Consider the following 26795-nt stretch of genomic DNA (forward strand, 5'->3'; position numbering starts at 1 on the left):
TCTTACCAAAATAAATTAATTAATTAAGGATCAACTCAACTCTCTTATGATTTATAGTTTGATCCTTTCTAATTGGCCTAATTTGAATTTTTATTGCAATTTCTTCTCCCTGTGTGCGCACGCTCGCATGCATGCGTGGCTGCCAAATGCATTTTTTTAACATTAAAGGATAACAAGTGCAATTTACGATATAACAATCTTTTTCTGTACTTAGAAAGAACTTCAGCTCTTGCAATTTAAAATTCTTGAAGTTTGACATCCCATTGATGGCCCTGACGGCTACAGCGACGATTCCAGTTCGTGAGGACATTATCAAGTCTCTGCACATGTCAGAGGAAACAAAAATTGTCTTGACATCTTTCTTTCGACCGAACGTACGATTTTCAGTGAGTTATAAATTTTGTGGACTGGAATTAACAATTTATTAGCTTTCTGTACTTGCAATGTAATTGTTACCTCTTTGATTGGAAATTTAAGGCTTGATATCAATTCATTCTTTTAAGGGTAAATTTCACAAACACCTATGAAGTTTTTGGTGGTTTGTACAAAATTGTTTTCATCCATTCAGAAACAAGAGATGACCATATTAGTAATTTTTATGAACCAAAACTTGAAGCTGACCTATTCAAATTTAGTTAAACCTGTTAAAAGCTTTTTCGTAATATCTGAAACCAAAAAAAGGGCTTTCCAACCTTATTTTATGCTGAAATTCTATAACAAAAATAAAAATAAAAATAAAAATAAAAATGTTAATACAAAGCTAAGGTATAGCTTTTGCTTCTTATTTCAGCATCAAAACAGTGTTTGAATGTAGTTGACTTTGTGAACTACTATAAGTAGAATCATGGCTCATATCTTCTAATCATATCTTCTAATCATGGCTCATATACCATTTAAAACGACACCTGCCGAAAATATTAATTCCCCCGCTTCGATCCTAGCTCCGCCGCTTCTATTTCCAAAGCTCTGCTGCCCAAGTAAAGCGTCTCTTCGTTTCTTTCCCTTTCAACTCCCTTTCTTCAATGTCACATTCCCTTTCAACTCCCAACATCGCCTCTTCGTTTCTTTCCCTCATTCTTCAATTCTCCTTCATCCCTAAGCCCAAGTAAAGCGTCAGAACCCTCTAGAGATCCCTCGATCCCACGAAGCTCCTGGAAGCGACTGGTGACCGGCGACCTCTTCAAACTCCGCCCCAAAGGCTACTTCACCCGCCGCCACAAAACCCCATCAGGTCCGCACCTCCTCCAACCCGCCAGTGTCGACTGGCTCCGCTCCACATCCCGCCTGGACAACGTCCTGGGCCGGCCCGATAACAGAATCCGCAGGGCCCACGCCGAAGCCCAAACCCTGAAGTCCTTCATTTTCGCCGTCAATCTCCAAATCCCAGGCCGCGATTGCCGCTCCGCCGTCTTCTACTTCGCCGCCGATGACCCAAAGGGGATTGCGAAGGTGAATGACGGAAGAGATTGAGGTTAGGGCTCCCCCCCCCTCAATGTTCTGCTTTTTGATGGGGAGCGCTGGAGGTATTTAAAAACTCTCAAAAATTTTGACCATTCAGAGAGAAAATCCCTCATAAGTTATAAAACATCAATTAACTCTGAATTGTTTTTGGCAATGTTCAGTAACAAATTCTTTGATGCAACACCCCCTCCCCATTCAGTACGTCTACATTTTAGATTATTAGTTTGATGATCATGATCTCTTAGCATAAAGAATGTGGGGTCAATTCTCATGAGCCAATAGAGATTAAATTCTTTGATGAAGCAATTTTTGAAATATTGTTGTGGAATCTAAACCAGGTGTGGTTAGAGAGGCGGTATGTTGGATCTCGTCATACATCTGAGTGGTTCAACACAGCTGGAAGAAATGTTAAGACAGGACTCATTGCCAGTGTTATCGTGTCGCAGGTATCGGTCACACTGTTTCTGTTACTCTTTATGATCAAAGCTATTTTCCAGTAACAAATTTCTGGTGAATTCTCTAAAATTTTGGTACGAAGTGGACTTGGGCTGCAACAATCTTGCAAAGTTCCAATGTTGCATGGGAGTATGGAATCAGTGGTCCTTTCTGGTATGCCAGTGGTGCTACCATTCAGGTTAGTCCTTTAATATCAGTATCTCAAGTTAAATAAATCCGTAGCTGCTAGCAAGTTCAATGACTGGGAAAGTTGTGTTTTTTGTGTCCGCAGGTTCTTTTATTTGGCGTCATGGCCATTGAAATCAAAAGAAAGGCTCCTCAAGCGCATACAGTTTGTGAAATTATAAAAGCACGGTATGCTGAAAAAATGTATACTATATTTGAACTAGGCTCTTCTTAGTTTGCACTCTGTTGTACTCAACATATGTACATATTTGTGCAGATGGGGAACTGCAGCTCATGTTGTATTTCTTTTATTCTGCTTCATGACCAATATAATCGTGACTGCCATGCTCCTGCTTGGTGGTTCTGCAGTTGTTAATGCACTCACTGGTGTGAATATTTATGCTGCGAGCTTCCTCATTCCACTTGGTGTAATTTTATACACATTGGCTGGAGGATTAAAGGTCACTTTCCTGGCGAGCTACATTCATTCAGTCATAGGCAAGTTTGAAACCTTTTTAGCTTCTGCAATGGTTTTGGCCTGCTTGAATAATGAGATTGGTAATAGCTTATAAAATTTTGAAAATCTCTTATCTGATACACTTCCATGTAGATCGATTTGGAAATCATGATCCCGTTTGTTTGGGAATATCTAAAATTCATACAATATGCAATTTAATCAATCTTAGTTTTTTTGAATCGTTAGAGCGTTTTGACTTGCAAGGTAACATTTTGTGTAGAAATGGGTATTCACCTTTCTTTTGTACATGTATTATTGCCAAAGGATAGCATGTGATGGACAATCTAATAAGTGCAATGGCCTGATATACTTACGAAACCATTTAAAGGATTTTTATGTGGGCATATTTTATGCTTTATATGTATCATGTGCATTTTGTTAGTTTACAGATGTTATTGAAATCTGGCATATGTACGTTCATTGTTCTTTGCAAATGGATATAGAGAAATGTTGTCTTCATTATCCACATATTAACAGAGAGATAGCTTATAGAAACATGCTGCAATCTAAAATGTAGACGTACTGAATAGGATGGTAATCCCTTATAACATTAGACTTTAAATCAGTAGAAAGGTATGATATACTATCAAAATTAAATGTCAACACTTGAAATTTCGCTGCATTAAATTAGGGATCAAAATTACTATCAGCAGTTAGAACAATAATGCAACACCCCCTCCCCATTTCAATTAGAGCTTACTTTATCTATCAATATAATCTGCAAAGGTCCGATAGGAAAGAGTATTGCAGGTTCGTTTCACTTTGTTTTTTAATCACTTTTACTATTTTGTTTGTACTGTACCGATAATGCCAAAAACATTTCCTTACTAAATTTTTTACGAACCTCTAATTGTTACACAGTCGCCAATACTATTCGAATTTGTGAAGGTCCAGTTGGAAAGGGTACTACAGGTTTGTTTTCATATTTCCGGTAGTTTTATCTTCTTTATTTGTGTGTTTTCATATTGTCAGAATATAACCTGATACTCCCATAGTATGATAGCAAATGTTGGGCCAGGTTTCAGGTGAAATTCAAACCTGATACTCACATAGTATGATAGTAATTGCATTTAGAAATTCAAACGTCATTCTGCAATAGCAAATGTATTTTGGTAATGAAAATTAAGCTTTCTTACCAAAATAAATTAATTAATTAAGGATCAACTCAACTCTCTTATGATTTATAGTTTGATCCTTTCTAATTGGCCTAATTTGAATTTTTATTGCAATTTCTTCTCCCTGTGTGCGCACGCTCGCATGCATGCGTGGCTGCCAAATGCATTTTTTTAACATTAAAGGATAACAAGTGCAATTTACGATATAACAATCTTTTTCTGTACTTAGAAAGAACTTCAGCTCTTGCAATTTAAAATTCTTGAAGTTTGACATCCCATTGATGGCCCTGACGGCTACAGCGACGATTCCAGTTCGTGAGGACATTATCAAGTCTCTGCACATGTCAGAGGAAACAAAAATTGTCTTGACATCTTTCTTTCGACCGAACGTACGATTTTCAGTGAGTTATAAATTTTGTGGACTGGAATTAACAATTTATTAGCTTTCTGTACTTGCAATGTAATTGTTACCTCTTTGATTGGAAATTTAAGGCTTGATATCAATTCATTCTTTTAAGGGTAAATTTCACAAACACCTATGAAGTTTTTGGTGGTTTGTACAAAATTGTTTTCATCCATTCAGAAACAAGAGATGACCATATTAGTAATTTTTATGAACCAAAACTTGAAGCTGACCTATTCAAATTTAGTTAAACCTGTTAAAAGCTTTTTCGTAATATCTGAAACCAAAAAAAGGGCTTTCCAACCTTATTTTATGCTGAAATTCTATAACAAAAATAAAAATAAAAATAAAAATAAAAATGTTAATACAAAGCTAAGGTATAGCTTTTGCTTCTTATTTCAGCATCAAAACAGTGTTTGAATGTAGTTGACTTTGTGAACTACTATAAGTAGAATCATGGCTCATATCTTCTAATCACATGCATATTGGACCACATTACTTTGTGTTAGTTAATAGTACTTCCTCTAATTCTTTCCATTCGGCGTTTGAGGTCTCAGAGTGTTAATTATAACTATGTTATCTCAGAATTGATTTAGAGACCATTTGTACCATATAAATTACAATTTCTCTCTGCCTTTTCAATTAACATCCTTGATCAAATTTATGCAATGTTTTACCATTATCACTTTGGATTGGCTATTTCTTTTCGCTTTACTATTGATTTCTTGATTCTTCTCATTAATTGTACAACAATCTTTTACTGCCACATCATTAACATGCTAACTATTATGTTAAACTGGAACACAGGGCTTTTGTTGCTACAACTTTCACCATTATCACTTTGGATTGCCTATTTCTTTTCGCTTTAATATTGATTTCTTGATTCTTCACATTAATTGTACAACAATCTTTTCCTGCCAACTCATTAACATGCTAACTATTATGTTATACTGAAACACAGGGCTCGCCATCGGACACTGATGACAGTGAAGTTGAAATTTGTTCCTCGGATAACATTACTCCTTGCAAAAGAAATTTGTTGGAATCTGATATCGAACACTCAGTTTCAGTAGACTTGATTTCTCCGCAAATGTCTAGCAATAAAAAGCAAAAACGGTTCAAGATTGAAAGAGAGAATTATAATATTCTACAGAGAGTTCAAGCTATTTTTTGATAAATCTCTATCTGATTCATGATGTCTGAAACTTATATTTAGTATTCTGGTCTAAAACCTTATTCACTAAACTTTTGTATGCACTACATATTTTTTTAGTGGTTTTACGTTGAGAAACCTAACTACTTGATATGATTGTGATGGATATTTTGTTTATCAATCTATTTATAATTATTGCCTTGATTCATAGATATATATATTTGACAAGTATCTCTATGTGCTTTAAATATTTCGTTTGGAACTAAACTTTATGCTGCATACTAATTACTTGGTATAGCAAAATATTATAACATTAGTCATATAGACATGTGAGATTTTATCTATTTTATTATGATAATAGGAAAATTATATATTATTATTGTTTTATTTTGTATTCTTTTACTACATTAATTTTTGTATATTAGATAAATCCGTGCATCGCACGGGCCTGAAACTAGTAGAAAATAAATAAACAAATTAGTGGCCAACAACACCGAAGAACACTCTCGACGACGGCCACGCGTCGACCCCCCCATCTGTCACTTGTCCCATCCTACTGTATACTCTATCTATCTCTACAAAATCTTCCAACCCCCTCTCTCTCAGATCTCCCATCGAGATCCCCAAAAACAAATAAAAAGTTAAATAGTAAGTGAGCAATGGAGAAATTTGGGGATTTGGGCGTCGCCCCGTTTGTAGTGAAAACTTATAAGATGGTTAGCGATCCTGAGACAGATGCGATCATATGCTGGGGGAGAGAGAGCAATAGCTTTGTTGTGGCTGATCCTTTTGCTTTCTCTCAGTCTCTTTTGCCTGCTCACTTCAAGCACAGCAATTTCTCCAGTTTCGTTCGCCAGCTCAATACTTATGTTAGTATTATTAATTTCCTGTATCTGTTTTTGTTTACGGTCGCTGTGTTGTCTTTGTGTCGCTGTGGATAGATTGGAGAAAAAAAAAAATCAATTTTTACGCATCCGATCCATGTAGAGCTAGCGTTAATAGTGGCTGGGTCACAACGATATCGGCCTTAGATCTTGGACCTAACGAATTGATATTTCTTTGATGCGTTATTAATAACACGTTGAAACGAGTAGTGACATCCCATATTCTAAAATGAATTATCTTCGAATTAAACTTTTTTTTTTCCATACGGATATTATATTCTGCAATATGAATTGTCTGCTATTTCACTTGAAAATGAGAATAAATACAATACAATTCGAAGATACAGTGTTAGATTGTTATTAAATAACTATGCCTCGTAAATGTTAGGTTGCTATCAGAATATTTTTAGTCAATCATATTTGGGTTTACTTATTAAAAAGGTCTGGGGCGCGTCTTGGCCTTCAGTTAGGAACGGTAGATATTTGCCTCTGGATATTTTATTTAGTCACTGGGTACTGTCTAAGGAATGAATTGAAGTAAAGGTATTTATATCCCTCCCCCCCTTTGGACAAAGGGATATTTTCCCATTCATAAAAGGTGTAGGTATTCAATAACGTAACTTAAATGGTTCAAGTAAAGGTAATTAATTTTCACTTTTTTTTTAAAATAAAACTCAGTAATTTCTTGCGGAGCATTGGTTCTTTCATTCATGTTTTGTAGGTGTTCCGTGAAAAATGTTATTGATAAGCGAAACAATCAGATGCCCTATCATCACCCTCAAAATAATACCTAATAAATTTGCACGTATAATCAAAATTCTACAGGGATTTCGCAAGGTAGACCCCGACAAATGGGAATTCGCCCACGCCTCCTTCCTCAAAGGCCAAACCCACCTGCTCCGCCACATCGTCCGACGAGCCCCCGTCACCTCGTCGTCCTCCTCCTCCTCCAAGAAAGCCACCGACCCCTATGAAATTGACGACGGCATAATCCTCGACCTCCTCACCCTAAAACAACAGCAGAGCTCTATCGACGAGAAGGTACAGAAAATGTGGAGCAGACTTCAGGAAACAGAGAGGAAACCGAAGCAGATGCTCGCATTTCTTATGAAGGTTGTTAGGGATCCGACGATGGTGGAGAGATCGACGGCGAGGAAGAGGGCGAGGCTGAGATTGGAGGAGGCCAGGGATGACGTGTTGGCGTTGAAGGTGGAGGATTTGGGGGGCGTTGATGGGTTTGGGGCTGATGGGATTTTTTCGGCGACGCTGGAGGAATTGCTGGGGTTGGGTGATGGGGACGAGTTTTAGTCGGGGATGCTTTCGTTGTGCGTGTTCTGGCTGGTTTCGTTGGTGTTGCATGGTGTCATGGTGTTGGGTACTTAAGGTATTGTGCAGAGCCCACTGTACGTTCTAGAATCTGTAAAGAGTAACCTTAGCTGAGTCGGATGTATATATTTTTTTTCTAACCTTTTTCCCTAGAGTTAATTGTTACTTTCTTGGGAGTCATATTGCTAATAAGGGTAAAGAGTTGCGACTTTGGAGTCTCACAACTTTGGTATATTATCAGAGTATGGATGCGACGGCGTAGTATTTTGTTGTTATGTTATCAGAGCAATCTAGGTTCGAATTTTATTGACCTTAAGTTTCTAGAATGCATTATACAATTCGCTGTGAGGGAATGTTATATAAAGTTAGAGCCCAAGGTTTTTGCATAGGGGTTAATTTGTTTGAAAAAAATTTTAGAAGTGTTAATATTAATTTATTGACTTTAGCCTCTCAGTATATAGGGTATGTATGCGATCAACGGGTATGCACGCCCTTTTCTTTACCTATATGATGATAATGCGTTAGTGGCGTAGTCAGGATGTAAAAGATAGATAGATAGTTTGAAGGTGATGAATTAAGAGTTTCTTTTGTTAGCCAAACATACCAACTGCCAATATATATTAAAAAAAACACAACATGTTATATCAAATAAATAATATAATTAAATGAACTACTTACATCTAGGTTTAATATAAGTAGTTAAATAAATAAAGCAAACGATACGACAACCATGAGAATGACAAAAGGGAAAAGAATTGCATCTTTAAGATCCAGAGAACATGAAAAGCCTCGAAACTCCTCGATGTAATTGGAGGAAAATACTTAAAGAGATTAGTTCGAATTGAGTTGAACTGAAGGGGAAGAAAAAAAATCCCAAAAATTTCCCAAAATACGTAATCCTACGCCCTTATAAGTGGCGTTATGCTATCGTATAATAGAACATATTGGCCAAATGAATATCGGACCCACTAACTGGACGACCGAAGCTGAAGATTACTGGTGCATTTATTTATACTTCTAATGGGCCCAATGATATCGACCCACTAACTGGATCGCAACGACTCGGCTCACCAATCGTGTTACCTTCTGGGCTTTTAGAACTCATAGGCCCTAAATTATTACATCGAAAACATACGGCCTTCGAGATTATAAATGCGGCAGAAAAATCGTTCGTTATCTCGCTTTCGCGTCTCCGCTAGCAGATCTCCATCATTTCTACGTCGCTGGTCGCCGCTCTCGACTAAGCCCCGTGGATCAGAGAGAGTTTAAAATGGGCATTTGAAATTTAGGTGCGTATTTATTCCAACTAGAACTTTTATCTTTTGGTGTTAATTAATTGCCAGTGTTGTTCTTTGTTGTTCGTCATTCCTATGCCAACGGAAAGTCAACGTAAGACACGGTCGAATCTCTACGTACATGAATTAATCCAAAAGAACATTAATTGTATTTAACTTTTGGTGTTTTAATTAACCCACGTAAAACGCCTTTTAAAAATCGAAGAAATACTCTTCACGCCTCATAATAATTTAAAAAATCACGGGAAGGGCGAACACTCAATGGTTAATTTGGAATGCAACCCCATGTACCAAGGCCAACTTGGAATTCACTTAGATTGCGTTTGGATTCGAGGATTTGATTTCAAATTCCAAAATTGAATTCTGAATTTTGAAATCCAGAATTTAAAATTCAATTCCTTCGTTTGGCGAACATCCAAATTTGAATTCCAAATTTGAAATTCATGTTTGAATTTCAATTTTAAAAATTTCAATTGAGTTGTTTGCTAACTAGTAGAATTCTAATTTCTGAACTAAAATTGTAGCTCGAAGATAATTTAGAAATAAGATACTCAACAATAAGTCTTGCATCGAAATTGGTGGAAATAAATGCACATGGCTATTTGAGGGGAAATTTACCATAGACGGCGCTCTACACAAAATCATATAGTGACAGTAAGTTCGGATCAACCATTCAACAAGTGAGGCATATGTCAAAAAAAATTGCATTATAGCATCTAAACCAGTATAATGTATTCACTACAAACTATTCCTTTCTGACAACAAAAACAAATGAATACATTTCTCTACTTCAATTACATGAAACAACAACAAAATGACCAAATCAACTTCCACCATTGATAAGGGCACAAAGAGTACAGAAAATATGCAAACTAACATAATCCATTACATTTTATGTGAGGATTACAGTATAAATGCATCTGAGAGAGAGATCAAAGATTCAAAAATGACAATATAAATGCATCTAGTTGACATCATCCAAGGGTAGGCTACTAGCTCCTAAATATAGTTACAGAGATGACAAATATTTATCGAAAAGAAGCGCGGTAATTCTATTCACGATCCTTGGTCATTAAAGTACATAAGCAGTTACATTTTTCATTTGAGAATTACAGTAAGATCAAAATTATAAAGATGCAAAACTACCCAACTCAAGAAAAATCTGGCCTAGATTCCAGAAAGAGCAATATACTGACTGTAGTGGAAAACAATTGACATCGTGCAGTCACCAAGATTCAAACATTTAATAATTCCATCAAATGATCAAATGATCAATTTTAGTCATGATAGATGAGACAATGATGTTCAAACATTTGATATGCACTAACTAAAACTACCAAACAAGAGCTTAAATACAAATGGAAAAGTTAATGAGTTATTTTTTACCTTAGTTTGAGTTTTCAAGACATAGCATAATTCAATCTAACTTTTGATTGTTTGAAAGTAACTTCAACATTCGAAAATCATGTGCAGAACCATCAATGAATCTCTTAACTTCCCTTAAAAATTGATGTGGAGGAATACCCCTCACTTTAGATACCTCGACATAAATCTCCTCGCAATCAGCTTTTGGTGGGTTTGTACTCACCAGATGCTCCTTTAGCATCTCACCAACATCACTTACTGCATTTGCTAAAGGGTCTCGATCTCTTGAGCTTCTTATTGGATTTAGAAGTTGAAAATTTTGAAACCTCTCTGCTAGAGCTCTCCCCTTCATTCACACCTTCCATATCCATAGCTGCAATAGAATCATCAATTTGCTCTGCACCCTCGGCAGTTACTCTATCGGTGCCCACTAACACACATATATCATCCCAATTCTCAATAGCTTTGTTTTGGTATGCCTTGGCATCTGAATTTACCTATGCAAACATGAGAAAATACAAAAACATTGTGAGACAATCTAGTAACGCAGCACCATATATCAATAAGATTTTGAACGTTACTCACTTTTTGAATCTAGAATATATACGATGAAAGAGCAAAGGCATATCAAAAACCGAAAAACAAATGTTAGCATGTGTTAAGCAAAAATTAAACAAATTTTAATAGAATAATAACATTTAGTGCAACTAGTCATCTTGAAAACGAATGGGTACTATCTGTAAGCTTCATGTATGCCGCCTGGATGAATGTTTAGATATAGATATGAGCAAATTGTCTTAGATATGTAAATCTTCCATTCTCCAAAAAAAAAAAAGGTGTAAGGTCAAGTATTTGAATGGCAAAGATCACCAAAAATAATAAATCTTGCAATATGGTGTTGCTACAATTTAGCCCATTTCTTAACCATGGACAAGTTTGTAAAGATAAAGACACCAATTAACTTAGACATGATCATAACCATGACCTTGTTGATGTTTGGTAAGTCAGCCTCACAATAAATGACCATTTTAAGTCTATCCTCTCCATGAGAGAGTTCACTGCATTTAAAACATAGTTATTCTCACAATAAATGGCCAAGTTTGTATAAAGGATGAATGATTCAGACACTAATATATAACACAGGACTGCTCAACCATAACTAGCTTGAAATTGCTAAATGAACATATTCTAGCCAAATTTAAAATTGTAGGTATAGATATCTCTATCTGTCGGAAACTTAAGGAACATCTAACACAGCGCAACAAAGGATCAATATGTACATAATTGAGAAGGTCCATTGTAAATGAATAAAATTTAATGATTCTTAAACAGTATGTACTTAATTATGGACAAAATCAAACAAATACATAGTAAGACAAAGAGTTATGAACATGTGTTGTAGATATTCAACATACCTCACAATACTTGGTCCAATCTACCAAGTCCTCAATGGTAATTACCACCAGTTGTAGATATTCAACATACCTCACAATACTTGGTCCAATCTACCAAGTCCTCAATGGTAATTACCACCATTTTCTTATCATCGTCCCATCTGAACTTACTTGGTCCAATCTACCAAGTCCTCAATGGTAATTACCACCATTTTCTTATCATCGTCCCATCTGAACTTAGTTTTTGTCCGTATTTTAGTGATGATAGCATAATATTTCTTCTAAAGTTTTACCCTATTCCTTATGTGATCCACCGTGATAGAAAAACCCAATTTGGATTTTAACTCATCAACAACAGCTTGATAAGCTTGAGGCTTCCAATCCCCCTCACCTTTATTGCCTTGGTTTAGTTGATTGTAAAACATGGTCGTCAGTATCATGTCCATTTGTGGATTCTAAGTAAGATAGCTCATTTTCCTACCTCCTTGTATAGGAGGCAAAGTCTCTTTATCTTTTCTAATCATTACCTTAAAAGGAAGGAAATCATATTAGTAGAAAAACTTTAAAGTCAGAGAAACTTCATTGAACAAACAAAAAAGGGGAAATAAAAATACATATTTTGTTGCTGTCATATAGATAGTCTGAGATGATGTGATCCATTAGAAATGGATGGTAGAGCTAATCAAAAGATCTAAACAAATAAAGCATCCTTAAATAGTCCAGATCCAGCACAATTTAATAAAAGTTTATCACTATGTTCACATACTTACATGAAAGTTTGTATGTGAAACCTCAAGCATTCTAAACAGACAAACATGAAAGTTTATCACTATGTTCACATACAATCTTAGTAGAACACATTAAGCAACAAATAAAAGAATATGTCCATTCATTCGTTGTTTAAGGTGAAAATCTCAAGTAGCACGAGCTATCCGAGCTTCATATTCATTGAACATCTACAAAGCAATATCATCTCTGAACAAACTCCATTCATTCGTTGCTCAAGTACTTGTAATGTAATCAACATCAACCTCATTGTCGCTATCAAATGTGTTTGTATTTTCAAGCTCCTCGTCCACCTCACGCAACAAATCATTCTCTTCCATATTTTTATCTCTTACGAAATTGTGAAGAATAAAACAAGCATTTATAATCCTAACTTGAGTCTTTTTGTCAAAGAAGCTTGTTGTCCTAAGAATGGTCCATCGTTTCTTCAACACTCCAAATGCTCTTTCAATAGTATTTCGAGCAGATGAATGTCGCAGATTGAAGAGCTCTTTGTAATTTGTTGGAGTATTCCCTCGCCACAAATTCAAATGGTACCGAGTGCCTCTGTATGGAGCTAAGAAACCCCGACTATTGGTGAACCCCAAATCCACAAGATAATACTTATCTACAACATCAATATAAACATTTTAGCTTAAAGATGAAAAAACAAGTTAAAAAAGGAAAGTCTATAAACACCAAGCTAATGTCTTACTTGTTGGTACTTTTAAACCATTAGGCCTCTGCGAAGCATCACGAAGGATGCGAGTATCAGATGCAGATCATTCCCAACCAGGTAAAACATAAGTAAATTGGAGATTGGGATTGCACATGGCAAGGACATTTGTGCTGATATCACCCTTTCTATCTCGATATCTAGGTCAATCCTCAAGAGGGACAGTCATTTGAATGTGTGTCCCATCAAGTACTCCAAGTAAACCCTAACAATCAACCCCATAACATCATATAGATTACATATTAGCACAAACAAATCTATATATCCAAAAAACAAATTATTATTACCTCAAACCATTTTCATTTGTTATCTCCCGCATAACTAGTGGTGGATTCTACTTGTTTGACATAATACTTCCTGATATTCATAACCACTCGGAGCACCGTATGAAATTGTCGGCTTATAGTTTCTCCAGAACGAAAAAAAATTGTTCAAATAGTTCGATTCTTCAAGTTATGAGAAATAATATGTAGGAAAAATACAACATCTTCTCTCACTGTGACATACCTAGAAGTCACCAATCCCTCTTTAGATCGTAAAATGGCATACAACTTCTCAAAACAACACCTATTAAGACGTAGTTGCTCCCGACATATTGTATCATTCATTAATGTGTCCATCCAGATGGCTCTTTTATGAGCACGTACATCTTCACTCCATATTATCTCCTTGATTCTAGACCTTCTTCTATGATGGTATGCTCCAACTATCATTATTATGAAAGTCATAATTATGATAACTAGCTTTTTTTCATCATCTTCACCTACTTCTTCCCTTGCACGTTTCCTTTGACCATGTAAACTTTGTTGGTCTGACATTTTCTCCTAAACTGTTTCATCATCAAAATTTAATGTGTAAAATTTTACTTATCTAAGAGATAGAATCAGACCATGTAACATGGAGTAAAAGTAAAGGAAAAGAATAACAAATTTAGAATTACTAAACGAAATTATCAAACACTAAAGATAATAATATGAAAGAAAAAAAATAAAGATTTTATAACTCAAATTCAAACCCATATGCAAACATATATTGACAATCTCACAAAAAAGTAAATCAGGTGCAAAGACAGAGATTTACTTATCTAGAACTTTGATTTCGTATAGCTGTCGACTAATGAATGGATCTAAAATGGACTAATAAACTACATTATCACATCTCTAGAACAATTTCTATTTTCTCTAGTGAGAAGACATCATGGGATGCTAGCACAAACAAGGCACATGATTATTAATCTTTTGAAATTTTACATGGAGAAAATATTTTCTTCATCCATTCGCAAGCCAACACATTAACAGGAGGACAATAAGAATTATAAGATGTCATTCCTATATCGTTCTCTAAGTCTTTTTTTCTACAGGAAATGAAATATTGTTTCTCAAAATTTTTGAAACCCTTCATCGATGTTCGTTTTGAATCAAAGAAGTGATTTCGAGAAACAAATAACATTACTAGGGTCGAAAGATTTATTCAAAATGAGAGTTGGTTTTGGGGGATTTTCCCCATAAAAATTTAGCTGCAATTCCATCAAAATTGAGAGAATAGAGTTTGAATCTAGAATTTAGGGTTTCGGTGGAACTGGAGATAGAGGAATGAGAGAGGATTGAGAAGTTCTCACCGTTTTCGATGATCGTCGTAGTCGCCGGAGGTGAAATTAGGGCTTACAGGTGAAACTGGATCTCCTCCTCCTCCTCGTCCTCGTCCCCACCGTCGATGTTGAAACTGGATCTCCTCCTTGTCGTCGTCGCCACCGCCGGTGTTGAAACCGGATCTCCTCATCCTCCTCCTCGTCACCACCGCCGATTGAGAGTAGAAGTGTGAAGGGAGAGAGATCGCGAGAACGGAAGTGGGGGGGGAGGGGGGTTGCGAGAGCGGATGTGGAGAGAGAAGATGGAATTGCAAATGACAGCCCACCCGTTGGGATTTAGAATTATGGGCCTAATATAGGTCTAAAATGTTAATGTATTTGGACCATTATCCAATATTCAAATTCTTATGGATCCAAACACTAGAATTGGGACAAATACACTATTTGAAATGAAATCCTAGTTTCCAAACAGACTGTTATTTATTTGCACAATCCATGCATGTATCTAACCTAAGCGAAAAATTAAAACGGGAGGAAAAAAAAGAGGGAAAATAGAACCTTGCATAATATCTAAACTACACTCAACCTGAGAATCTACTTAAAAAAACTGCAATTTACACTCATGTTCATCAAATTAAAACAGGATACAAGCATGCCACACGAATATCGTACATCGATAACATATATATATAGTAGCAAGTCCTTCAGTCACACTGACATACATCACACCAGAATCAGCTACTGCTAAGTAACAAGTTTTCAAATAACACTTAAACGGTTCCCCATTACAACTTAATATAGCTAGAGAATAAAATTAGCAGCTTGATTAACTCGAAGAAGACGAAGTAGAATCTGTCGTCATGTACTAAAACTCTACATGTCCAGGCCAGGGTAAAAGCAGCACCTCAGTCATTCTTCGTGTCCTCTCATCACCTCAACTACCAATTTACATCAAATCAAATAAAAATGAAATCAGTATCAAACATTTTGTATATGGAATTGATCAGTGGAGAGATCTAATTAGTGGAACTAAGTATATACCCTAGTTGGAGAGCAGTCTGCTGCTGATGAGAGTAGTGGTGATTGGGATCAAGCAAGTTCACTTGGAGAAAGTTTCGTGAATCGAATTGGGGCATGCCTTCATATTCATTCGAGGTTGTTGCAGGTAACATGTTCATTTGCTGCTGGGCTCTCTCATTTTCAGCTATCTGTTTATAACATTGACCTTGTTAGTAACGCAAAAGAATGGAAATATATACTGAACAAATGATAAAGGAACTCGATTAATAAGTAACGATTGCAAAAATTAAACCCCAATGTGAAACCTAACTATGATATCTCAGGTTATCTTAGGATAATATACAAATTTTTGTGTACAACAATTTGTGTTGCTGTGTAGTACAGAGCTTTCAGAGTTCAAAGATTCATTTGTTATAGTGTACATTGAAGTTTTACGTGGAATTAGAAATGTTTGAAAGTTACATCAACCTCATATATTATCTCTCACTGGAAATGAAGCTAATTTCTTACTCTTCATCTTAACCGTTCATCTCCAATGCATTACGTCCTAAAATTTTAAATTTGCCTTTATACTCAAAATGCTATAAAAGCATAAAACTAGTGAAGCTAACTGTACAGGGATAGCTTTAAGCATAACATGCATATTTCTTTTGAGAGGAGAACTTCTTCAATCATGTTTAAGATAAACCGGTGGTTTAATGCTTTCTCAAAGGAATTAAGCTCGGGACACGAGGAAGATTATTGGCGTGCAAAATTTTTACAGGCAAGAAAATAAAAAGGGATAAGTTCTTGCTACATGCTATATAGTTAATCAGCTAGCTAAATGTGTTCAATAGGCAACATAAGTGGGAATTAAGAAATTACCTTGTTCCTTAAGCACATATTATCATTTTGCAACTCCATCTCCTGCAAGATAAAATCATTAACTATGACAATTTTCAGGAGAGTAAGAGAATAGACATATACTGATGCTTATTACAAGGGATTTTATTCTTGTTCTCACCCTTTTTTGCATGTATTCAATCTCAGCATACAACAACTCATTCTGCACGTAAGGAATAAAATTAGCAATAATAACAATAGACGTACAAATAAAAGAATTAAAGTAAAGATTAATAATATCGTATAACTATTCGATGATGTTTACCTTCTTGCTTCTTATTTTGCTGATGCCTTTCTCCAGCCTGCCCTCCAGCTGCTTCAGGTCCCTTAGACTCATTGTACTAAGCGACTCACCCATCAAATTCCTGCAGGTCAAAACTATGTTATATTTCTATTAAGAAAAAAAAATACACAAATTCACAAAAGGTGACAAGTTAATTACCTGTTTGAATTCTGTAAGTTGGTTATTTGCTGGCGCAATTTGGAGGCTTCCTGTTGGTAGTACTGAAGAGTAAATTAAGATAACAGGTTGGTTAATCAATAACTTTGGTCCAATTTCTAAGTACTACGTTATTTATATATTAATATGATTTCTGGGTATCCCTAGCCGAAAATATTATTAAAATTTACTATACAGTGAGTCATGCTAATATATGAATGTTGGTAAATTAAGAATCAACATATCTAGAAAATATCTTGATCTGAAACAAAAATGTTGAACCTATTATGTGGTATTTAAGATCTGATAAACAAAGATGCTACCAATATTAGATTGTTGTATGGAGCGTGTTGACTATCAAGTTTACGAACTTAGAACTCTCCCAAATGAAGACAAAGAACTTACTTTGATTTTTTCAATCTTTTCTTCTTTTTATAAAACAATGATTACAATATCCCTTTATATAGGCTTCAAAACAAAACGTATAGACATACCAATAGTCACCAATTAAACTCCTATTTTAATGCAATAAAAATAAAATATCATAAAAGAGTGAATGACTCTTATTCTTTCATAACCTATGTCTCTTCCCCTTCTAAACTTATAACCCTTGTACTTCTAAAATTCATGCTATTAACCACATTTATTCTAACATTTTAATTTGATATTCCAACACGCCCCTTCAAATCAAAATATCTTTATACGAAGCATGTCTCTTAGCCTCATGAAAGTTTTACTTGATAATGGCTTGATGAATATGTCTGCTACTTGTTTAGTGGTGTGACAATGCTCCAGTTCAACGGTTTTCTGCTTTACATGGTCTCTGAGAAATAAAACTGTATATCTATGTGTTTGCTCCTCTCATGATGTACTGAGTTCTTTGCAAGCTGGATGGTTAATTTGTTGTCCACAAAATTATAATCGGGTCTTCTTGTGGATGATCAACCTCCTTTAATATGTTCCGCAACCAAATTGTTTCACATACTGTAGATGCAGTCGCCACATACTCTGCTTCATATGAAGATAAGGCTACAACTCCTTGCTTCTTTGAGGTCCATGAAAATGCAGTTGACCCAAGATAGAAGATATAGCATGTGGTGCTTTTCCTCTCATCTTGGTCATCTCCCTGGTCACTATCTGAGTAACCAACTAGTTGTGCAATTTTATCATATTCATATAAGAGACCCATGTTGAGTGTGCCTTTGATATACCTTAGTATCCTCTTTGCAGCTAGCCAGTGAGACTCCTTTGGTGTCTCTATATAGCGACTCACAAGTCCGACTCCATAAGTAATATCGGGCCTTGTGATCGTCAAGTATCTCAGGCTGCTCACAAGTCCGACTCCATAAGTAATATCGGGCCTTGTGATCGTCAAGTATCTCAGGCTGCCAACTAGACTTTTGAAAATAATATCGGGCCTTGTGATCGTCAAGTATCTCAGGCTGCCAACTAGACTTTTGAAAAGAGTTGAATCCACAAAACGTCCATCTCCTTCTCTTGAGAGCTTCATTCCGATGGCTACTGGGGTGTTCACAAGGTTGCATTCATTCATCTTGAACTTCTCTAAGATCCCATTCATGTTCTTCTTCTGGGATATAAAAATCCCCTCTTGCTGCTGCTCCACTTCAATGCCAAGAAAATAAGACATCAATCCATTGTCCGTCATCTCAAATTCATTGAACATTGCCGCCTTGAATTCAACAAGCATCTTGGTACTACTTCTTGTGTACAATAAATCATCAACATAAAGACAAATTATTAGAAATTTTCCTTTATGGTTCCTCTTCATGTAGATGGCATAATCATGGGGACATTTAATGAAACCATTTTGATGAAGATAGCCATCAATTCGGGCATTCCATGCCCATGATGTCTGCTTTAAGCCATACTAGGCTTTTTAAATGGTACACTTTATCTTCTTGCCCTTTCACAAGAAAGCCTTCTGGTTGTTGCACGTACACCTCTTCCTCAAGAACGCTATTGAGGAATACTGACTTGACATACAAATGATATATATTCCACCTGTGATGAACTGCAAGTGAAATTAATAGTCAAGCAACTGGAGCAAAGACTTCTTCATAGTCGATGTTGTACTTTTGTTTGTAACCTTTCGCTACAAGCCTCGCCTTGTACCGATCAACTTCACCATCTGTTGTGCGCTTGATCTTGTACACCCACTTGACCCCTATTGCCTTGTGATTTTGTGGAAGTGTTGTCAACTCCCAAGTATCATTCTTTTGGATGACGTGGATCTCCTCCTGCATTGCTGTTCGCCAACAATCTTTCTTTACGGCTTCTTGGAAGGTGAGAGATTCATGATCAGCATATAAGCAGAGGAGATTTGACTCTCCGTCTTCTTCTATCTGCTCATAGATCTCCCTGAGACTTCTTATTTTGATGGGACCTCGTTGCACTATAGATCCGTTGCTACTATCTTCCCCAGAAGATGGAGAACCTCTTGCATGAGAGCGTGTAGAATGTGGAGGAGATTGTGGTGTAGCTGGTGGTGGTACCTCATATAGAGACTTATCAGGTTCATCCACCATGGGGTTGATCTTTGGTAGTCTCTTCATTGCTCCAGCTCCATGCTTCTTCTTCATTGAAGATAACATCTCTACTAACAACTAGTTTCTTGGTTAGTGGATTGTAGAGCTTGTATGCCTTCGACTCCTTGCTATATCCGATGAAAGTATATTTTTCACCGTAATTGTCAAGCTTTTTCCTTTTGACTTCAGGTACTTAAGCATATGCAACACACCAAAAAATTCGTAGGTGAGCCACACTAGACGTGTAACCGCTCCATGCCTCTTAAGGTGTCTTGTTCTTCACTATCTTTGTGGGGGCATCGGTTGAGCAAATAAGCTAAGCACACCATGGCTTCTGCCCAAAACTGTTTTGGCAATCCCTTTTCTTTGAGCATGGTTCTTGTTATGTCGAGGATGGTCCGGTTCTTTCTTTTTTGCAATGCCATTTTGCTGTGGTGAGTAGGCAATAATAAACTGTCTGTTTAGACCTTGCTCCCTATAATATTTTTGAAACAAATTTGAGGTGTAGTCATCACCTCGGCCAGATCGAAGAATTATTAGATTGTGGCTGCTCTCCGCTTCAATAAGAACTTTAAAATGCTTGAATATAGTAAAGGCAACCGTTTTTTTCTTTAAGAGCGTACACTCATAACTTTCTACTAAAGTCATCAATGAAGGTTATAAAATATCTATTACCTCATAAAGAGACGGGATCAATCGGTCTGCAAATGTCAGTGTGAACAAGTTACAATGGTGCCTTTGCTCTCCATACTTTTCCACTGGGAAAAAGAAGTCGTGGTTGCTTGCTAATTATACAACCTTCACAAATATGATTCGGTGGATCGATTGTTGGTAGACATTGTACCATGCCAGCTAAAGACAGTAACTTCAAGCCACTGAAGTTTAGATGGCCGAAGCGAAGATGCCACCTCCACGACTCATTCTCCATGGTCCTTAAAAATAGTTGTTGACTTTCGTGTTTAGCTACAAGGAAAACATGCGGTTTCTTGTCATCTTAACACATGCTATGAGGCCTCCATTTGCATTTTTCAACCAAAGATGGTTGTTCTCCATATGTACTTTGTATCCCTTTTTGAGTAATTGACCGATACTAAGGATATTACTTTTCATGTTAGGAATATAGTAAACATCGGAAATATACTCAGGCTTACCATCCTTTTGGTAGATTTTAATCTTCCCTTTGCCTTCAACCGAGAGTTTTGAAGAATCTCCCAAGCTCATACTTCCATGAACCCCTTCTACGAGTTCCATGAAAAGTTCTTTCTTCCTGCACATGTGGTTGCTAGCACCCGAGTCAAGCTACCAAAGATCATTCTGAACACTTGAATCATTATTAGCAAGAAGAAGTGTAGAGTTGTTACCCACATCATTTGTTGCTTCGGCAAGATTGGTTTGGTCTTCAGTATTGTGCCAACAATATGAAGCATATTGTCCAACTTGTGACAGTTATAACACTGAACATTATTGTTGTTTCCACGCTCAGGTGTGGATCTTCCCCGATTGCTTCGTCCTCGTCCTCTGAAGCTTTGGGTCTTCACTTGATTTTAAGTGGTTTGTTGTTGGGGACCACGTTCCCTGCCTCTACCACGACCACAACCACGACCTCTACCTTGTGAGCTTTGATTATTTATAGTCAATTTTGACTCTAGTACTTGTTTCAAAACTATGGAACTAGCCTTCTTTTACATTCGTTGTTCATGAACTCGGAGAGATCCCGAGAGCTCCTCTATTGAGATCTCTTCCAAATTCTGACTCCTTAATTGCCGTCACCACGTGCTCGAATTTTGATGTGAGGGATCGGAGTAACTTTTCCATCACTCGAATGTCCTTCATCTTCTCTCTATTTCTCCTCATTTTATTCACAATTAGAAGTAATCGTGAATAATAATCGGAGATTTTTTATTCATCTTTTATTTGAGCGGCTTCAAGATCCCCCCTCAAAGTTTGGAGGCGAATTCGTTTCACCCGCTCGATACCTTTGTAGATGGTAGCAAGGATTTCCCATGCTTCCTTGCTCGTCGTTGCTTCGGCAACTCTCTCAAAGGTAGACTCGTCCAACCATTGATAGAGTAGAAAACGAGCCTTGCTATCCTTCTTTTTTTGCTCTCTAAGAGCCTTCTTCTCTTCGGTGGTGTAGGTGGCTTCTACTGCTGGTGTAGGTTCCGTGAACTCATCAATGATCAGCTCCCACAACTCTTGAGAATCAAATAAAGCTCTCATTTGGATTGACCAACTCTCATTGTTATCTTTCGATAACTTGGGCACTTGAGAATTGACAAGATTATTTGTGGTGGCCATGAGAAGAAGAGAAAATGGGAAAATTGGATCAAGTGGCTCTGATACCACTGTTGACTATCAAGTTTACGAACTTAGAACTCTCAAAAATGAAGACAAATAATTTACTTTGATTTCTTCAATCTTTTCTTCTTTTTTTTATAAAATAAGGATTACAATAGCTCTTTATATAGGCTTCAAAACAAAACGTATAGGCATACAAATAGTCACCAATTAAACTCCTATTTTAATGTCATAAAAATAAAATATCATAAAGGAGTGAGTAATTCTTTTTCTTCCATAACCTATGTTTCTACCTCTTCTAATCTTATGACTCTTGCACTTCTAGAACTCATGCTATTAACCTTATTTATTCTAACATTTAATTTGATATTCCAACAGAGCGCACATATTCATTGGATGTAACATGGGAAACTTTAAGTTGAAGTGAAATCATCAGCTGATGGACAAACGTTTGCTTGACAGACAAATGTTTAAGATATCATAATCAGTCGTTGATTTAGTGGAAACCTTATGAAAGTAAATGTAAAACACATGATAAACAAAGTAGAAATATGTACAGCCTGATAATCTTCACATACTGCTCATGAGATATAAGTGGTCCTATTATAAGAGTTGCTTAAGTTTGCATAGCCTATTCTTAGACAAGTTATCAAACTGGTTTTTGCTTATTTTAGCAATAATCCGTCTCTTACTTTGATGTAAAGCGGATGTGATGTGAGGAAACATTAAATCGTAGCGAAACTTTTGGCTGACTGCTAAGATTAAGACTCTCACGCGGTGGCGTGGATAAGTAGTAGATATGGGTAGTAGTATTATAAGTAGGTACTTATATAGATATGATATGCTGAGCTAGTAGCGTGATACTATATATGGATGGTAGTATACGTTGTATTTATGATATATACATTGACCTTGATCGGAGCTGGAAACCCCATTTTCTTCCTCGTCATCAAAAATAAAATAATAAAGAACTATTAAAGCCTTTTATATGATTTTTTTTCCCTAATTGTGACCACTAAAATTTTCACTAAGATCAAACTTCTGCTTCTACGAGGATAATCAAACCAAGCAAGTTAATTGGACTATTTCTAAAATCTAAAGACCAATTTCTTTGTGACGGCATAGAAATTTAGTTAAGATCACCATATAAGTGTAAATAGTGTTTTCCTTTCTTTGGAAGGCAAAACCAGCAAACTATCATCTTGTCTCTTCCAAATGAGTCCTAGCTTCGAGTAAACACAAACAGAGTGAAAAGAGAATGCATTTGGTTGTAACTACACGAAAATTAGGACTATTTCAATACCAAAAACATAAATCAAGAATTTTCCTACTTCAATAGTTTAGTTATTGTCTATATCTTACTTCGAGTTAGTTGGAACAATATATCTTCTCTCTTAATTTAAGTATGAATGTTCAATATGATTAACCATTTGCATATATGTCCAAACTGTTGCCTTTGCCCTCAAGATAGAATGAGAATGATTCAGGAGCAAATATATAGTCTGCAAAGGTCCTGATTAATACTAGTCAAATGAAGATATTCCCAAGCCAAACGAGTTGGCTTACTGAAAACTATTAACAAAAATAGCATACAATTCAAAACCAACTTAAATTCTAAAGGAAAAAGGCATCGTAAAGCGTAAAGTCTTCTACAAGAGAATTCCATCACGGGGCCACCACATTTACCTACTAAAATATCACCGGCTTCCATCCAAGATCCAAGCATCACAATTCCGGTTCTGTCTAAATTTTGGAGTAAATGAGCTTCTAAATGCGGTATTTCCTTAGTGATTCTTTCAGGAACTTGACTTGTCACATAAGTCTGAATTTCATATTTCCATATGTGAAAATAGGTATAAATATCTTTATATACTAGACGTTCCCTAATTAGTATTTTATCTTCAGAGGTGTTTGATTGATCCGTTGCAGCTTAAGCCAAAGACTCGAACAATAACATTGGTTGCCATGATTGGAGCTGTGATATAAGCTCATGACTGGTTAACTTATAGCGAAATCTGAATTGTAGAGTGCTTTCACTCTTCAACGTTCTTTCGGTCGGCAAATACGGTGGATGCCGCAAATCCGATGTGTTGTCTCCGATGTGTTGTCTCCTTGAACAGAGAGTAAGAAAGCAGAAATTCCTTCCTCCCTTATTCACGGACACTAAGCAGTCAACCAATCTCAACTGATATATATCTATCTAAGTCAAACTATACTAGAAAACTTCTAAATTAAAGCGGGCGAAAAAGGAAGATTTGTTTTTCTATTTTGCGTATGGGTTGCCTAGGACTCGAACCCGGTACTAGTCGGATGAAGAGCACAATGACGGATGATCTATATTGTTGAACTAATCAATGTTTAGCATGTTAAACAACCTAAGAGCCATAGTGTGATATCCTAGGTGGAAGGGAATCCTAAGAGCCAAAGTTTTTCTTCACTACTCAGTTCAGAATTACAACATGGTATCAGAGCTTCGTTATGACAACTGAGTGTTAAGAAACCCTACCTCTACAAAAACACCAACACCCACTACCAAAACTCTTCCAAATAGCCTCCTCAAAATGACCAATACAACTGTCGATTCTCCAACTTCTTCTCGGATTCAAGTGGCTGACCCAATAGTCATTGAGTCCGACCCAAAACCTACCTCCGGCGAGATACGAACACCGATCTTCTCCGGGGAGAACTACGACTTTTGGCAGATCAAGATGAGGACGAGACATATCAAGAGAAAATACCACTTCATCAGGGACGCGATCGTGGACAAGGAGATGGAGGTCATCTACTGCAAAATTGAAGATCAAGCTGCAGACATTCTCACCAAAGCGTTGCCGAAGGATCGCTTTTGCACACTTCGAGAACTAATGGGTGTTAAACCTGCTAACCCCTGAGGAGGAGTGTTAAACTAATCAATGTTTAGCATGTTAAACAACCTAAGAGCCATAGTGTGATATCCAAGGTGGAAGGGAATCCTAAGAGTCAAAGTATAATAAGTGGGGTGGTATTCTAAGAGATGACTCCTTGTACAAACGGGTCCTTAGGTACATCCAAGGCACCCAGAATTTTGGGATCCATTTTAAGAAGAACTCCTCAGCAAAGCTATTCGGATTCTGCGATAGTGACTGGGGAGGTGATGAAGATGACATGAAGAGTACCTCTGGATACTGCTTCACACTCGGATCGGGTATGTTCTCCTGGGCGTCGATGAAGTAGGAGTCCGTGGCACTATCAACTGCAGAAGCCGAGTACGTGGCGGCTTCTCAAGCAGCATCACAAATCAAGTGGCCGAGGAATGTGCTTGATGACATTGGTGAAAAACAACTGCAGCCTACTCCTCTCCTCTGCGACAACAAGTCAGCGATCGCAATGGCAAAGAACCCTGTCTTCCACCAAAGGATGAGACATATCAAGAGAAAATACCACTTCATCAGGGACGCGATCGTGGACAAGGAGATGGAGGTCATCTACTGCAAAACTGAAGATTAAGCTGCAGACATTCTCACCAAAGCGTTGCCGAAGGATCGCTTTTGCACACTTCGAGAACTAATGGGTGTTAAACCTGCTAACCCCTGAGGAGGAGTGTTGAACTAATCAATGTTTAGCATGTTAAACAACCTAAGAGCCATAGTGTGATATCCTAGGTGGAAGGGAATCCTAAGAGCCAAAGTTTTTCTTCACTACTCAGTTCAGAATTACAACATGCTCTCTCTAATTCTCTATCTTCTTCTACATCTCTCTCTCTCTCTAATTCTCTATCATACTAGCCTTAGCCAAAGTTTTTCTTCACTACTCAGTTCAGAATTACAACATATATACAGCTTGACCTGTCATCTAATTTGTCACTGTAGCAATTTTTGCAGTTTTTGTTTTTTCCTCGAAAACTGGCTTAAAACTTTCCATTCCAACTAAAACTATAGCACATAATCAGAAGAAATTTAAAATGATATTGCAATTGATACAATATTGAAACTTAGCATTTTTTTTAAGAATCATCAGTTACTACATATTCTGTAGCTTTCAGCAAAGCAGTTGCTATAAAGATAGCATCTTAGCATCTAATAAAAGTGAAACATTCTTTCGTAAGTCAGAAGGGCAACAAACAATAGAATACCTGAGAATTAGCTTCAGAGACAGTTCCAGTGTTGGTTGTATCAGTGCAAGCTTTCTTGTACCGTTCAATGGTCGCTTTCACACTGCGCTCAACAAATATTGATACCATCAGTTAAAGCATTTAAACAAGTACGAAAGTGAGCTTCTGCCCTAAATTCCGTAGCATAAATGAACTTTCTGAGCCATGTAAAATGAATGATACGTGTTGTAATTGCTCGAAAGAGTCATGCACAACAAAACAATGTTATGTAATTAATGCCACATTATCTCTAACTAGCATCAAGAGTGCATATTTAGCTGGAAGTTTTGCTCAATGTTAAGCACTGAGGTGGTTGTGTATCGAATTTGGTAAATTCTAGTCCGTATTATATATTGTGAACAATTTAAAGAAATATATATATATATTATATTATATATATATATATATATATTATATATATATATATATATATAATATATTATTATTCTTTATGGTTAAATAACCATTTCATCTTTAATAGTTACGTGTGGCATGAATGATTTCAGACTAGAAAGTGATCAATAGTAAACAAATGTGTATGATTTAATATTTTTTAAATTCAAATTTAGGTCATTGAAATAAATGCATGATTCATTATACTTAAATTGATCTACATTTAAAGAAGTGAAGAGATATCAAGCAATCCAAGTGTTTTATTTGGTTGTGTCTGTGCATGCTAATCAACCGGGGAAAATAGATGACTAAAAAGTAAAATGTCTGTTAGATCTATGATTTAGTGCATATTAATTCTCTCTCCAACCCTTTGATCGTGATATAAATACTTAAAACTCTTGAGCTCATTTTTTTATTATGACTCAAAAAGTGTAACCAGCTCAGCAAATTAACAAATTAGAAAGT

General features: G+C 36.5%; 3 protein-coding genes across 4 annotated transcripts in view; 1 reads left to right on the plus strand and 2 right to left on the minus strand.

Annotated features, from left to right (window-relative positions):
- LOC109822839 (heat stress transcription factor C-2a-like) lies at nucleotides 5851-7701 on the plus strand. The gene is made up of 2 exons (XM_020389101.1): nucleotides 5851-6139; nucleotides 6980-7701. The coding sequence occupies exons 1-2, from the start codon at nucleotides 5930-5932 to the stop codon at nucleotides 7460-7462; spliced, it is 693 nt and encodes a 230-aa protein (XP_020244690.1). The 5' UTR covers nucleotides 5851-5929; the 3' UTR covers nucleotides 7463-7701.
- LOC109833221 (protein ALP1-like) lies at nucleotides 12536-13143 on the minus strand. Its single transcript, XM_020400821.1, has 2 exons — nucleotides 13041-13143; nucleotides 12536-12927 (listed from the first exon to the last, which is right to left on the minus strand). The coding sequence occupies exons 1-2, from the start codon at nucleotides 13141-13143 to the stop codon at nucleotides 12536-12538; spliced, it is 495 nt and encodes a 164-aa protein (XP_020256410.1).
- LOC109822847 (MADS-box transcription factor 3-like) overlaps nucleotides 15222-26795 on the minus strand; it is a 19346-nt gene continuing 7772 nt past the window's right edge. For both annotated transcript variants that reach the window (XM_020389117.1, XM_020389111.1), the window contains exons 3-9: nucleotides 25920-26001; nucleotides 16968-17029; nucleotides 16791-16890; nucleotides 16647-16688; nucleotides 16508-16549; nucleotides 15665-15831; nucleotides 15222-15561 (exon numbers count right to left, since the gene is read on the minus strand). In XM_020389117.1, the coding sequence (XP_020244706.1) occupies nucleotides 15558-15561; nucleotides 15665-15831; nucleotides 16508-16549; nucleotides 16647-16688; nucleotides 16791-16890; nucleotides 16968-17029; nucleotides 25920-26001 (499 nt within the window). In that variant the 3' untranslated portion in view covers nucleotides 15222-15557. The remainder of the gene's footprint in view (nucleotides 15562-15664; nucleotides 15832-16507; nucleotides 16550-16646; nucleotides 16689-16790; nucleotides 16891-16967; nucleotides 17030-25919; nucleotides 26002-26795) is intronic.

This window comes from Asparagus officinalis, chromosome 1 (assembly GCF_001876935.1).
Source record: "Asparagus officinalis chromosome 1, Aspof.V1, whole genome shotgun sequence".
In the NCBI taxonomy this organism is placed as follows: domain Eukaryota; kingdom Viridiplantae; phylum Streptophyta; class Magnoliopsida; order Asparagales; family Asparagaceae; genus Asparagus; species Asparagus officinalis.